This window comes from Paramacrobiotus metropolitanus, unplaced genomic scaffold, assembly GCF_019649055.1.
Source record: "Paramacrobiotus metropolitanus isolate TYO unplaced genomic scaffold, Prichtersi_v1.0 Parri_scaffold0000004, whole genome shotgun sequence".
Classification (NCBI taxonomy): Eukaryota; Metazoa; Tardigrada; class Eutardigrada; order Parachela; family Macrobiotidae; genus Paramacrobiotus; species Paramacrobiotus metropolitanus.
In genome coordinates, this window is record NW_026570224.1 from 757,767 (window position 1) to 771,027 (window position 13,261).

Sequence of the window (13,261 nt, forward strand, 5' to 3'; positions counted from 1 at the left end):
GTACTGCTGATTTCAATGTGTTTCGCCCAAGGTTCAATATAGCAGCAAAACAGACATATCAGAAACAGGGCATCCAGTCCAAAATTTTTTGTTATCATTCTAAATAACGGGAATTTGGCACCTTATACTTCTATTAAGAATGCATTTTGTGTCCGCCCTGTTAGTTGTGGCTGCTTTTGGTGAGTCTGCCTTACAGCATTTTTGCAAATATTTATGGTTAACTGCAAGGCATCGTAACTAGTTGCGCAGTCTGACCTTTCTCCGTACGTGACTATAAAAAAGCACTGCATAAATAATAATTACTCATAACTCATAAGTATTTTGTAGTTATTTATCAAAATATATTATCTAACAAATCATTATTTATTGGCAGGGCATTTTTTTTGTATCGAAGCCCAACAATACCTCTGCAACGGAGTTTATTACACCTATCCTTTTGCCGGTTGCACATACAACACCTTTAATGCCGCTCAAACGCAGTATTTATGCAATGGTTTCTATTACACTTATCCATATCCGGGGTGTACTTACAATAATCTCGCTAATGCGGCTGCTAACACGGGAGTAGTATCCAACAATAACAATTATCGTTGTAATGGAGTCGTTTATAACTTTGCTTTTGGAGGATGCACTTATCCCGCTGCCCCGACTAATGGGATTTTCGAAGGAACGGTACTACCTCCCGCGACTACCGCTCCTCCGATTCAATATTCGTGTAACGGAGTGCTCTACAGTACGTATATACCAATTTTCTCGTAATTTTTATATTTGAAAACCACAAAAAAATTAAGCGGCATGATCGACCCACGGATCTGGAAAGTTGTGAAATTATATTTACTTTTGCTATCAGTTTACTGAAGCCGTTTTTGTCAATACTCATACGTCGTTAACTACCCTGGCCAGTGGCCAGCAACATTTTTCTGCCGTGGGCTGTTTGCAACCTTTTCATAAATTTGAAAATTATAAAGTAAGGGTGTTGGAAAAATTTAGGATTAAATTATAAAACTGCGCTGCATTCGAAAGCCAAACCGATTACTTCACATCCACCACTAATTAAGCATGGGAATCAGTACTACATTAATTATTGTGGTTTCGTTTGAATATTGCAGCTTTCGCTTTTTCTGGATGTACATACTCAAATCCGGTAAACGGTATTGCCACCGGGACTCCTGTTGCAGCAGTCGCGAACACCGCCGCTGCCAGTTCCTACCTATGCAACGGTGTCTATTACACCTATCCCTATCCTGGATGCACTTACGGCAATAATTTCAATACTGGATCCAGATATCTATGCAATGGTGTTTATTATACTTATCCATATCCCGGTTGTACCTACGGTTAGGTGCTGTTTCAAGCACGCCTTGAAACGCAACTGGATGAATCACTTCAGTAATTTTTGTGTTTCCCATATAAAATGTCACATTTCTTTTAAAATTACTACCCGCATACGAATCACGTGACAATCTAAACAAAGAGAACAAGCTTTTCATTCAGCAACAGACATTATAAACAGTAAAATGCGGCCAACCGGCTTCAGCCAACTTTGAAGAGCATCTGATTATTCGACGGTTTCTGCAGTTTTGGCACCTTCAACTCGGGAATCACATCACAAATCGCTTTGACACTGACAAACTCAGCCATATTATATGTGCCCTGCGTCATAAAACAGTAGACAAACGGCAACTCCTGCACGTCACCTGCCCGCATGGTCAGCATCTGCCGACGCACACCCACAGGAAAACTGCGCACTGCCGTTCGGAACTCCACATTCACATGGAATGTCGCCGTCGCTATCACAGATGAACACACCAATCTCAGGCTCATCGGGACCACGTTCGTGTTCTTCCAACCGCCCTGGGGCATCTCTTTACACTCCACTCGCCAGTCAATTACATCCATATTCAGCGGCTCTTCTACGGCCACCAATTGTGAAGGCCCCGCCAGAAACTTATCGTGGCTAAATTTCGAAAGGATCTCTGCAATGTCGGGTGTGGTTTGCGTTGCAAGAGGCAGAGTTATGGAGCGGGTGCCATAAACACTGGTCGGCCGCCCGTCGGAGCTCAGGGTAATTTTCCACAGTAAGCGGAGGCCCAACTGTCTTTTGTCTGATCTGTTGACAATCTCCACAAAACGCCGGGCGGCTTTAACAAAACTGTGGTCAGCAGCATCCAGGTTGGCAGCTATGGTAAAACCACTTAGTGCTGCTGATGGCGCCTCCTGATGTTGTGTCGCGTACAACGAGATAAAGCGCTCCTCGTTACGGTAAATCAAACCCTCATCCGAGAATGGAGAACTCAGATTGCGAACTTCCCACGACGGATCCGTACTTAATATTTCCACCAAAGCAAACGGCAACGATTCCAACTGAACCTACAAAAAAATTCAGAATTATCTCAGCACTCAGCTGATTAATTATTTTAATATGAAAACTGACAAGCATTGCAAATTTGGTATAACTCTCAACCGGTAACACAACAAACCGATGTACGGTATCAAAGGATTTATCAATACGCAATGATTTCAGGTGCGTAATTTGCGTTAAACATTAATCCCCCTGATCCGCTACGCATATAACGCACAATACCGCGGAACACTAATTATTCGAAACATGCTGCTATGAACAGCCATGTTCCATGATTTTATTACCTCATTGACATGAGCGACCTGCAAGGTTGTTAACAAGTCTCGTCCCGCTGGTCCCACAGACTGCGACGATCCCCGTAGGGTCACCCCGGGAAAGACATCAAAGTCATGTTGCACCCGCCACACCCGATATTTATGCGTTTTATCCCTATCTTCCGACAACGGCACCGATTCATAATACAACAGGCTTTTCAGGGAGTACGAGCCTGGACAAGCCGGTGCCATAAACACTGCTGTTAGCACAACCTTCTTTCCGGGTTCTATTGTTCCATTGGGGATCTGCAGGGTGATAACGCCTTGTTCATTCGGACATCCAAAAAATAACAGAACGTCTGGCAAGGAGGAAGCGATAGCTACGTGGTCCACGGCCCGACGGCCTTGGTTTTCAATTGTTAACCCCAATCGCACCACCTATGATACGCAGAAGCGGAAATAGTGCAAAATATGGTTTTCACAGAAAAACAATAAAACTGATGGTAAGTCTCATGGCCAAATTTAATCACTCAAACAACAAAGCAAAATGCAGAATCAGAAAATCAGTATTTCTAATGATAAGTGCTACACAAGTTACCTGCCCAGCCAGAACCCCTTTTGGAAAATTTTCCCACTTCGCAACAAGCTTTCCACGAGGAGGAATAATGATTAAATCCAATCGCCGATCCAGCGCGTAAACGACGCTCTTTTGCTCAGCATTACTCTTATTCAACCGCCATCCGCGTAATGACAGTTTCTGTTCCCCGCGCACGTTAATAATTTCTTCTTCAGTTTCCGATTTAACAAATAACGTATAACTAAGGCTTGTAATTTTGAAGGAACCCGGGTGGTCGACTTGTATGAGAAACGATACAGTGGAAGAGCTCAGTGGAGCTAGGCTTATTTCCGACGGTTGGGCCGTTACGTGGAGATCGCCATCATTTGGAGATCCTTCTCGATGCCGAAACTCAGAATTCAAAACAATATGACTAATAAAAATAGCTGTCCCTAGCGGATTTTTCAATGGAATCTCCACAGATATTATTTCTACACAAAACAAAGTATTTGTATCAGCCACATGCAACTCAGGTGGTAAGCTAATATTTTCCAGTCAGTTTCAAAATTTCCGCTTCTGCACAGATTTATCATGAAAATACAGTTTAAAATTCCGTAACTGACGAATATGCCATGAATAACGGCTTCAACACATAACTGCATACAATAAGCTGTACTAACCTCCGACAGAAGAAACTGGATGGTGGCGATTATCGGTCACACTGTTGAAAATGAACTGTTGATGTTTGAAGACGGGATGAATGTTACCTTTAACAGCCACTGTCTTTTCTTCTAATGTGGACCACTGTTCATCGACCACTTCTACTGCACTGGCAGCAAAATCCGAAGCGGAACCAATCACAGTCCGAATGTCTTGGCAAGAAATCACAGGCAAGTTGACATCGGTTGTCGCATCACCATGAACGAACTTGTGACAAAAAATAAAATCCTTCAGAATACTATACTGCTGCGCTGCTGATTGCCGCGGTATTCCTGCAGAAAAACGTCGCTTAATAAAATTAATCTGAGAAGACTCAGACCACAAAAACCCAGAAAAGTGTATCATGATAGCGGTACGAATCATAAAAAAAATGAAGTAATATTTAATAAAAACGACAGAAATATAACAAACTAGCCTTAAAATAAAATCCGAGAATACCTGTTAGAAGGGGTCGAAAATGCTGTAAAACATCCGAGTACAGCTTGAGCGCCATTGCATGTCGGATAATATGTATCCGTATGTGGTCTTCAGCTACCATCCAACCGCGACCTTCTAACACTTTCAAAGCATTCGAATAAGTTAATATTCCAAGTCTTTTTTGGCCAGCTTTAAAGTAACGGAACCCGGCGAAAATCATCTGAAAAGTGAATTTCCTCGGACTAGGATTCAGTGGCAATCGCAAATAACAATGCCCGGCTTGTTCCAAAAACAATCCATACAACAGATCGAAATCATCCAGTGTTCGGCTTTTATAGAAATTGGCCGCATCAAGATATAAATGCAACGCCCTGCACACCTCCGAGGCTAACAGAACGGCTCTATAGCTATGATGCGCCATTTTACTCATATCTGAGTACGACTTAACAGCCGCATCGAAATACTGCAGCGGAAAACCTTTGGCGTTTGAGTGGGAAAATCCTGCAGTGGGCGACAGAAATACCGATAAGCCACACATTTCCGAAGCCGCAGCATAGTAATTCCACGCCTGATCGTTGCTGTAATCGCGCCGGGCGGACTGGTAAAACTGGAATGCCTGGTCGTACATTTGAAACATGAACGACAAGTCTCCCGCTTTGCGATTCTGCAGTTCCACGGCTTCGCCTACATATACCACTTGACTGAGGTTACCGCCACTGCCAGCCTTCTGCATGCCTTTCGGAGGCCCTTTGGGCCCCAGAAGTTTGCTGCTGAAATTCACGAGAGTACGGTGAATGCCTTTCTTTGATATTATCTGTAAAATAAAACGCAGCATGCGTTAAAACTAACAGTAGCATCAAAAACTGTCACTATTACAGAAAAGTATCTGATAGCTCTATTTATACGCGGTGCCAACATGAATCAAACTAAGTGAAATACATCCCGTGTCTGTAAAACATACGCACCAATTCATTCAACGATTTTATCTGCTTTTCTGCATAGGGAATCAAACACTTGTTGACTAAATCAATAATAAATTCACGAATTCCCTCCGCGTCTTCCGAACTCAACAAGTTTCCAACTTCCGGTTGTGCAACATCCATTTTTCCTTGAAATGATGGCGACAGCGGATGCGTGTCGACCACCGCACCATCCACTGAATCTTTCTTCTCTTCCGCCGATCCATTCAGCATCTCCGAGCTCTGCTTGACTTCCTCACGAGCAAGAACGCTCCATGCATTACCCGTAGACGGCTCATCATTGGACCGTCGACTGTTAATCCGCAGCAAACAACAATTCGATTCGCCGTACGTGGAAGCAAAATAATGCAGTGCTGTATCGCCACGAGACTTAGATTCCTCATTAACGATGGAGGCGTCATCCAGCACAACAAAAAACTTCAAAGTGTTCGGCCCGAACCAGCGAGGATATTTCTGGTTAGCCTGCTGCTGCACTTGCTGTTCAAGAAGCAGCTTAGCGCGAGCAATCGGATCCGGAGCAGATGTGGAGACGACAAAAAGGCAACCAAGGAAGTCTCGTATGCACTCATGATCGGACAGCGGAAAAAGGCGAATATAATCGTCTCGGAATGCTTCGTACCATGGAGCAACCGCTATAAAAATTTCAAATGCAAAACTATCAACAATGATTTTCCAAAACGGTCTTCAAGCAACAAACTAAAATTCACTCCAGCTAAAACAAACAAGCAAAAGATCTGCCAAAAAATTGAGAAAATGCCACTCACCCGGAATCCGTAGGATAGTGTCCCTCACATGTACATCTATCTGTGAAACGTTCCGCTCGTCGAATGCCTCAACAGTCTTTGCCACACGGCTGTGAAAAATGTTCCTGGTAATATTCGGATTCGGTGGCACGGCCTGTTCGATGGTCGACAGATGCAAGAAGAAGTTCTTCAAATAGAATCTATGGTTGGTCAAGTCCGAAGCGATGAGCTCCGCGTTCGGCCGACAGAATGGCTGCAATAGCTGGATAAAATTCAGATTATTCTTCTGACAGATGTCGTGTGCATCCTGACTCCACAGCACTGCCAATCTCGGCGGAAAACATTCCTGGATGAATTCTTTTGGTGATCGCTTACTCTGGGACATGATTCACGATTGGTGTTAAATTAAACTAGCTGGTTTATCGACGTGCTTCCCCAATCTGGGGCTTGCCCAGTTTGCACACATTTGCTAGAATATTCCACATAACGAGAATTTCATTTTTGCTGTCGAAAATGTCGTGAAGTTAATGGACACAATCCATTTCCCCTTTTCCGGAGATCGCAGTGGGATTGGACTAAGTGGACGAGGCCAGCGCAAAGTTTTTAAACAATTTGAAGAAATCCTTTCTTGAAGTCGAGCGAGCAGCCAGCTCAGCTAGGCACCATTCCACTAAATATCAAGTTATTCAAGTACTTATAACTTATAAGTACAGAACTTCCGAAAAACCGTCTGCTAATAAACGGAACACCGATAATATTCCGATTGTAAGTTGTAGAATTATTTCCTACTTGAATGGGAGAACGACAATCCGTCAGGTAATTTACATCCAGAACATCCACCGCTCCACAGCTACTTCAGTACTCGTATGCGAAATGGAAATTGCGAAGCGTAATGGGACGGTGAATTCCATATGGAAGCGTATGGACCTTAATATGCATCGTCCACATTTTCCCATCCGGTGACGTGATACCATATCCCCAAAGCTGAGCCGCTCCATAGGCGGGTGCGATACGAGCACGAGCAATAAAAGCTGCAATATAATCCATTAATTCGTATGTGTGTTTCTAATGTTATCTTGAAAACTACAAACAATTAAGAGTTTGTTTCTTTAATGGGTTATTCAAATTAACATTGGTTAAACTTAAAATTACGCAGTTAAGCGTAATTAAATTAATTAAATTAAGCGTTTGGTTTTAAAACTTGTGAAGTGCATAATTGTCGAATGTAAGGCCTTCAACAATTTATACAGCCAAATTTAAAACGCTACGGCGGCTACGCTATTGCTATACATATTTTAAGAAATACGCAGCTTATTTTTGTGACGCATATCATGAGGGGCAGTGCTTGTTTTTACTAAAGCTAGCTTTAAATCTTTAGAATTTAGAAGCATCGCTGAGAATCGTTTATGACGTTTAGTTAGCTCGATTTACTTATTTCTGTACCTTTAAGTAGTGTAGTTTTTTTTGTTTGGCTTCCATGGCATCAAGACTATAACCATAAGGTTTACAACAGCCTGTTTTAACATTTCACTGTGAAAAAGGCCTATGCAAAAAAATGCCTACCAGGTTTTGCTTTACAGTTTTCTATCTTTTTAGCTCTAATTAATTGATATTTTGCACAAATACTACTCTGCTGTATAAAACGAACTTGCAAAGACAGTCTTTTATTTGTGTAGGTTGTTTTCGAACAGCGCGAACAAACATCATTTTCACTCACAGTCACATAACCACTTTTCGCAGCGCGCTTTTGGCGTATGCCAGTCAAAAACTAATTATTAGCGTGGACATTTGCCGGAAAAGTAAATCAACTTTACGTAGTACAACGGGGTAAACATAATTGGACAGTGAACTTGACACGCATTTTTAAATGTATCCTTCAACCGGTATAGAGATTCACCGGCATGAACCGAGTCAAGTGAACCGTTCCCATGTGGCTAAGCAGGACAGCCAGCCGGTTGACGCCCTTTGCTTGGTGTATACGCGTAGCGGTTGTATTCATCCCCGCGCTGACCAGCGTCACTGGCCACTGTAAATGTTTCCTTCTTCAGCGCCAACGTTCGTGCTTACCGGCAGTGAACAGATAAACACACTTAAACGGTCTGTGATGATGGTCTCCGATTTTAATCAACCGGTCCGTCATAAACGATAATATAAGTTTGACCATTACATCGGCCACGAAGGCAAAAAATTATCAAACGATTTTAGAAATGCCGCATATACAACAGCTAATACCAGCTGCAGCAACATAAGCTTATTATGTTTTCCAGTGGTTAACTTCTGTGTTGCCGTTGAAGTGATTACACAGTTTATACTAGTGACTCTCTGCTGACACTAGGCAGGACTTCCGGTACTGTTGATGGGATACAGTTTATTTATATTCCACCATGTCACCTGAGGTTTGCTGCAACATACCATTGTTCTGCAATACTAAAATTCTTCATAAGTGATACATAATACATTATTTTTTGTTTTTCCTAATCAGTATAAATAGGTTTTTTCGTCGGATTGTATTATAATTGCAAGATTTGTTAGTACCAAAATGACAACATCATTACAGAATTTACCCAGACTTTATCTTCTCATGGCTGGATTAATTCCTGTGGTATGGTTGCAAAAAGTATCTCCTGCTATAAATACAAAATCAACTACCATCATCCAGTCGCCAACGTTGAAAATTCAGCCCTTTTCCGCTGCTACATCTTACGGTATGTGATTACAAATTTATAATAATATTTGATAATATACGTTTGACATATCATTTGTGAATGATCAGGTCTCATTGGCTCTCACAGTTTAATGGCCCGGTTTACATTGGTTAATTTGGTTATTATGATCTATGATTTTATTACTGAACCTACTAGATCCAAAAATCGCCGATCTGAAACTCTACGATTTTTCGTCGGAAGCCAACAGGCGGAAGCCACAGTTATACAATAAGCGTTATACTGAAATGGAAAAGCCGTACTATACAAAAACCTACGAAGGCAAAGGACCCGAAAAAGTCAGCTACGAGATAAAAGTGTATATTCCCAAGCATTTCGACCTGCCACCGGCATACCCGGCTACTGGCGCACCTGACGCCGGTCAGATCAACAAGTCAGCCTACGTCGCTCCATATGAGATCCCGGCTACGGAGCCGTATCCCGGCTATAACTACGAAGCCTACCCCATACCCTCACCTCCCAAATACGACTCCAAAATGCCCTATGGAAAACCATACTACCCGGACGAAAAGGCCATGTACGAGCCCAAACCGGCGTACTATCCGAATTACTACGAATCAAAACCGGTCGTGTATGAAAAGCCAATTTCCTACGATATTAAAGCTCCAGTGTATGAAAAGCCGATGGCATACAACTATGAGAAACCAGTGTATGAGAAGAAACCGGTAAAATACGTCCCGGAATACGAGATGAAATATAATGAAATCCCGTACCAAGAACCATACCCCAAAACGTATCCAGAACCAGTATACGAGCAAAAAACACCGCGCTACCCGGAATATACACCATCTTATGAGCCGAAGTACGAAGTCAAACCGAAGTATGTGGAGCCGTACGCCCCAGCCTATGAACACAAACCGGTCAAATATGAGACCAACGCATACGAGCAGAAACCGCCAAAACCGGAAGTCACTTATTCTCCGGCAAACAGTTATGAACCGAAAGGTTACAAAGAACCCAGCTATATACCATACCAGAAACCTGCGTATCCAGAAAAGGCAGGACATTACGACAAATCCAAGCCAATGCAGTATGATTTTGCGAAATCGCCACCGAGCTATGAGCAGTCTTATTATCCCGCAGCATCTCCGCCAATGTATTATCAGCCACCTTATCAACCTATGTATTATTACTATTATCCTCCAAAGCCTTACGAGATGCCCTCACCGCCGCCCTACTACCCTCCAGCACCGTCCACATATCAGTATTACGCCACTTCCGTACCGCCGGCAACCACGCACTCGACGTATGGCTACGCCGCTTATTCCAATTACTAGAGTAGCATGTCGTTAATTAAGGTTGTATGAACCAGTTGTGACTTTCCGAAATTCAAGCGAACGTTTGTGTCCGAATGGGTAACCTTTCCAGCATGGTAAATGCTAGGTAGTAGGTATATTTCTTTTTGATTGTAAGTGAAATACCTAATTAGGTGCAATTATCTGATGTTCAGTGTACAGCGGCTTTTTTACTTGCTATTAAAATTATAAGTAAGCGTTTTCAGTGAAGCTCCAAAAGACAAGCACAAATAGTCTTCTTCTTTATCGTACTGTTACAAAAATGTCCAGAACATAGTTATTCTTCAGCTCGCTTTAACCAAACTAACGCCACAACTAGAGAGAATAAAAAAGATGGAAACACAGAAGAACCATGCAGATCAGAAATCAGCCAGCCGACAAAGCTTTTCAGATTTTTAATGCCAGATCTTCCTGAAGTTTCGGGATGTTTTCCGGCCCAATTAGCTTCTCCACAATAGCCAAACCGAAATCAAAAGCGGTTCCCGGCCCCTGAAACCATAAAATTACGCGTTGTTTGATGTTAAAACATCGGAAATTGAAATATTTTGTAGTTACCTGGCTGGTGATGAGATGACCATCAATACACACTCGAGCGGTGCAGACTTTATGCTGTCCTGAAAATGTTATAAAACATGATTTTAGGCAATGCTTCACGCCAATATCAAATATGACCAGAGTCTAGAAGTAGATCACAAGTGCTTCACCACTCATCAGGGATCGGTTACCAGCTCCCATTCCAGAAAAATTTCACTTTTGTAACAAGATACAATAACACTACAGTAAAGTTAACCTTAAAAAACTGCTTTCATCGTCCATATTCAAATAGGATCATGGGCGCCACCAAACAGAATTTCATTGGCAAAACAGTAATTACGTATTGCATATATCGTAATATATACTTTGACTGTTGGCATAGTTTCGTTCAAAGGACAAAGGTCACTTTTCTTTTCTTCATATGAAAAATGAAATTTTCCGGAGTGGAAGCCGGTCAGTCCCAGTGAAGGAGAAAACAACACACACACACAGTCTACGCGCCTTCGGCAAAAACTGCAGAAAATCTGCCGACTGCCGGGTCACCTAACGACGAGCCTGGAGCCGGTGACAGGCCCTGACAGTGGTACTGGTCAGTGGCTACGATAACGGCGTACATGTACACCAAAAAAATTATTCACAACTAAGATAACAGATACAAATCTAAAGCCTAATACAAAAGCGAACAGAAGAACATCACCGCTTTACCCAGGAAAACTATTACCAAAGACATCACATATCTTAATTTAAGTTAGAAGTTTATAACTGTAAGTGTAGTCTGTACTGTACCTCCAGCTTTCAACTCGTCCCACTTCGATTTATGAGCAGTTATGCATTTCCCCACGCCAATAGAGTGAGATCGCAGCGCCATCGGACCACCACAGATAGCAGCAATCCATCCATTATTCATCTCCTGGCTGAAAAATCAGCCATAGGAAAATTATCGCAAAGCGTGATTTTACGCACAAGATAACCATAACTTCTAACACTACCAACAACAAAAAGATTGCTTACCGTTTCAGCAAATTTCCTACAGCAACAGATTCGGTCAGGTTTTTCGTTCCTTGCGGGCCACCTGCAAACAAAAGCGCAGTTTATTTATCACAGGTGCACAACGAGCCAAATACAATAAAACCAAAATTACAGGAAGTGCACAAGTACGACAGTGGATGCGGAATTAAAACACCGATCGATCAGTGCTACTGATTTCTTGAACGAGCAGTTATTTTCCAGAGTTGTCAAAAAAAAAACTAAAAATGTTATATAGCATCTCGCATACAAAATGCAGATATAAAAAAAATGACTAACCGATCGGATAATAAAGTAAAGACGGACTGCAACACTCAGGGCGTGTGGACTTCTAAATTCTAAATTCACCCTGCTACACTGTGCTTCTGGTTATGAGTCTGCAATCGCACTTGCCTGGCAGGACAACGACATCATAGGGCTTCGTTTCAGCAAGGTCCATGGCTTTGTCCAGACTCATTTCCGGCTTGATCTGCACTCCGCGGCTGCATTTCACCGCACTTTCCCCACTGAATCCAGCAATGGTAACTTTAAACTGCAACGCCCGCAGTTTCTTATTACTATGCCATATTTCGAAGCATCATTCGCATACGGAATACTTACGCCTCCACGGGACAGAACGTCGGCAGTGATCTAAAACGCAAACACTGGAATAATCAATACTCATTAACGAACAACTACGTACGTAATAAATACGCGAATACGGAATACTCAATATATCACTTTCGGTAAGGGAAAACAATTGACTTACAACAACTTCCGACTCTTCAGCGCCATCTAAAAAATATTAATCAGTCAAAGCGAGATGGAACCTGAAATTACCCGAAGACTACTACCCGTTGACAACCGGCAAACTTTCGACTAATTAAGCCTCAAGTTTAGGCTAAACAGTTTAAGCCAGGTACGCCTGCAAACCGGACATGGAAGAAAAATACCAACGTGTACAAAATATACAGCGCATTAAAAGTTCACCAAGAAAATCAATCGCGAAAGAACACAAAAGTTTTGAATGTGACCGGTTCCGAATATGTAATCCGTAACTCGTGGTTTCATATTCCGCAACTTACCGGACAGAATAATCAGCGCCGTTTTGGCTGGGGTGTTGGTGCCCAAAGCATCGGAAACTGCATCGATAACCTTGTCCATATTGTAGACTGATTAATGACGGAGCGGACCAACAACAAATTTCTAAAAGCGATTCCGTATTGTTTGCAAAAAATCAGCAGATAAAGTCATAAAGAAGCTCGATTTCGCAGCACCGTTTAAAACTGCGCGAAGTTGCAAGCCAGCGTGAAGTATGTACTTACAAATCCAGAAACAACGACAAGCAGGGAATGCCACTCACGGATGGAAATTTCCAAAGATGATAAAGGCAGTTGATGTCGCCGATGATTTCAAACTGTCCAATTGTCAACCACTCTAGCAGTCAGTTTCATTGATTTTCGGCCGAACCGACCCGGTCTGATGGTGAGATGACGGACGGTTTAATTTAAACTCTAACTGAAAGCGCGTTTAATACAGCGGTTAAAAGCCAGTTATGCCACACAGCATCCATCCCGGCACCGGAACCATCTTCGGGTTATTTAGATCAAAATTTTGTTCTCGGAAATCCGACCGCCTGTTTCCGCTGTTTGTGGGCTATGTTATAAGCACT

The 13,261-nt window shown here is 42.4% G+C and overlaps 4 protein-coding genes across 5 annotated transcripts; 2 read left to right on the forward strand and 2 right to left on the reverse strand.

Annotated features, from left to right (window-relative positions):
* The first annotated feature begins 1 nt into the window (after position 1).
* LOC129600534 (uncharacterized) lies at positions 2 to 1,548 on the forward strand. Its single transcript, XM_055499093.1, has 3 exons — positions 2 to 179; positions 374 to 733; positions 1,110 to 1,548. Exons 1-3 carry the CDS (start codon positions 140 to 142, stop codon positions 1,340 to 1,342), a joined length of 633 nt encoding a protein of 210 aa, XP_055355068.1. The 5' UTR covers positions 2 to 139; the 3' UTR covers positions 1,343 to 1,548.
* On the reverse strand, positions 1,301 to 7,003 carry LOC129600507 (trafficking protein particle complex subunit 8-like). 2 transcript variants are annotated; one of them, XM_055499073.1, is made up of 8 exons: positions 6,822 to 7,003; positions 6,054 to 6,702; positions 5,275 to 5,921; positions 4,331 to 5,123; positions 3,853 to 4,164; positions 3,215 to 3,663; positions 2,647 to 3,054; positions 1,301 to 2,370 (listed from the first exon to the last, which is right to left on the reverse strand). In XM_055499073.1, the coding sequence occupies exons 2-8, from the start codon at positions 6,415 to 6,417 to the stop codon at positions 1,534 to 1,536; spliced, it is 3,810 nt and encodes a 1,269-aa protein (XP_055355048.1). In that variant the 5' UTR covers positions 6,418 to 6,702; positions 6,822 to 7,003; the 3' UTR covers positions 1,301 to 1,533. The 2 variants fall into 2 exon arrangements, with proteins under 2 accessions (XP_055355048.1, XP_055355041.1); XM_055499066.1 differs by having other exon boundaries at positions 6,054 to 7,003.
* A 1,204-nt stretch (positions 7,004 to 8,207) lies between these two features.
* LOC129601292 (adhesive plaque matrix protein-like) lies at positions 8,208 to 10,531 on the forward strand. The gene is made up of 3 exons (XM_055500070.1): positions 8,208 to 8,428; positions 8,590 to 8,737; positions 8,894 to 10,531. The coding sequence occupies exons 1-3, from the start codon at positions 8,417 to 8,419 to the stop codon at positions 10,030 to 10,032; spliced, it is 1,299 nt and encodes a 432-aa protein (XP_055356045.1). The 5' UTR covers positions 8,208 to 8,416; the 3' UTR covers positions 10,033 to 10,531.
* Positions 10,276 to 12,920, reverse strand: LOC129601302 (Parkinson disease protein 7 homolog). Its single transcript, XM_055500081.1, has 8 exons — positions 12,675 to 12,920; positions 12,359 to 12,384; positions 12,211 to 12,240; positions 12,004 to 12,142; positions 11,596 to 11,656; positions 11,371 to 11,498; positions 10,606 to 10,664; positions 10,276 to 10,539 (listed from the first exon to the last, which is right to left on the reverse strand). Exons 1-8 carry the CDS (start codon positions 12,751 to 12,753, stop codon positions 10,438 to 10,440), a joined length of 624 nt encoding a protein of 207 aa, XP_055356056.1. The 5' UTR covers positions 12,754 to 12,920; the 3' UTR covers positions 10,276 to 10,437.
* Positions 12,921 to 13,261: the final 341 nt, after the last annotated feature.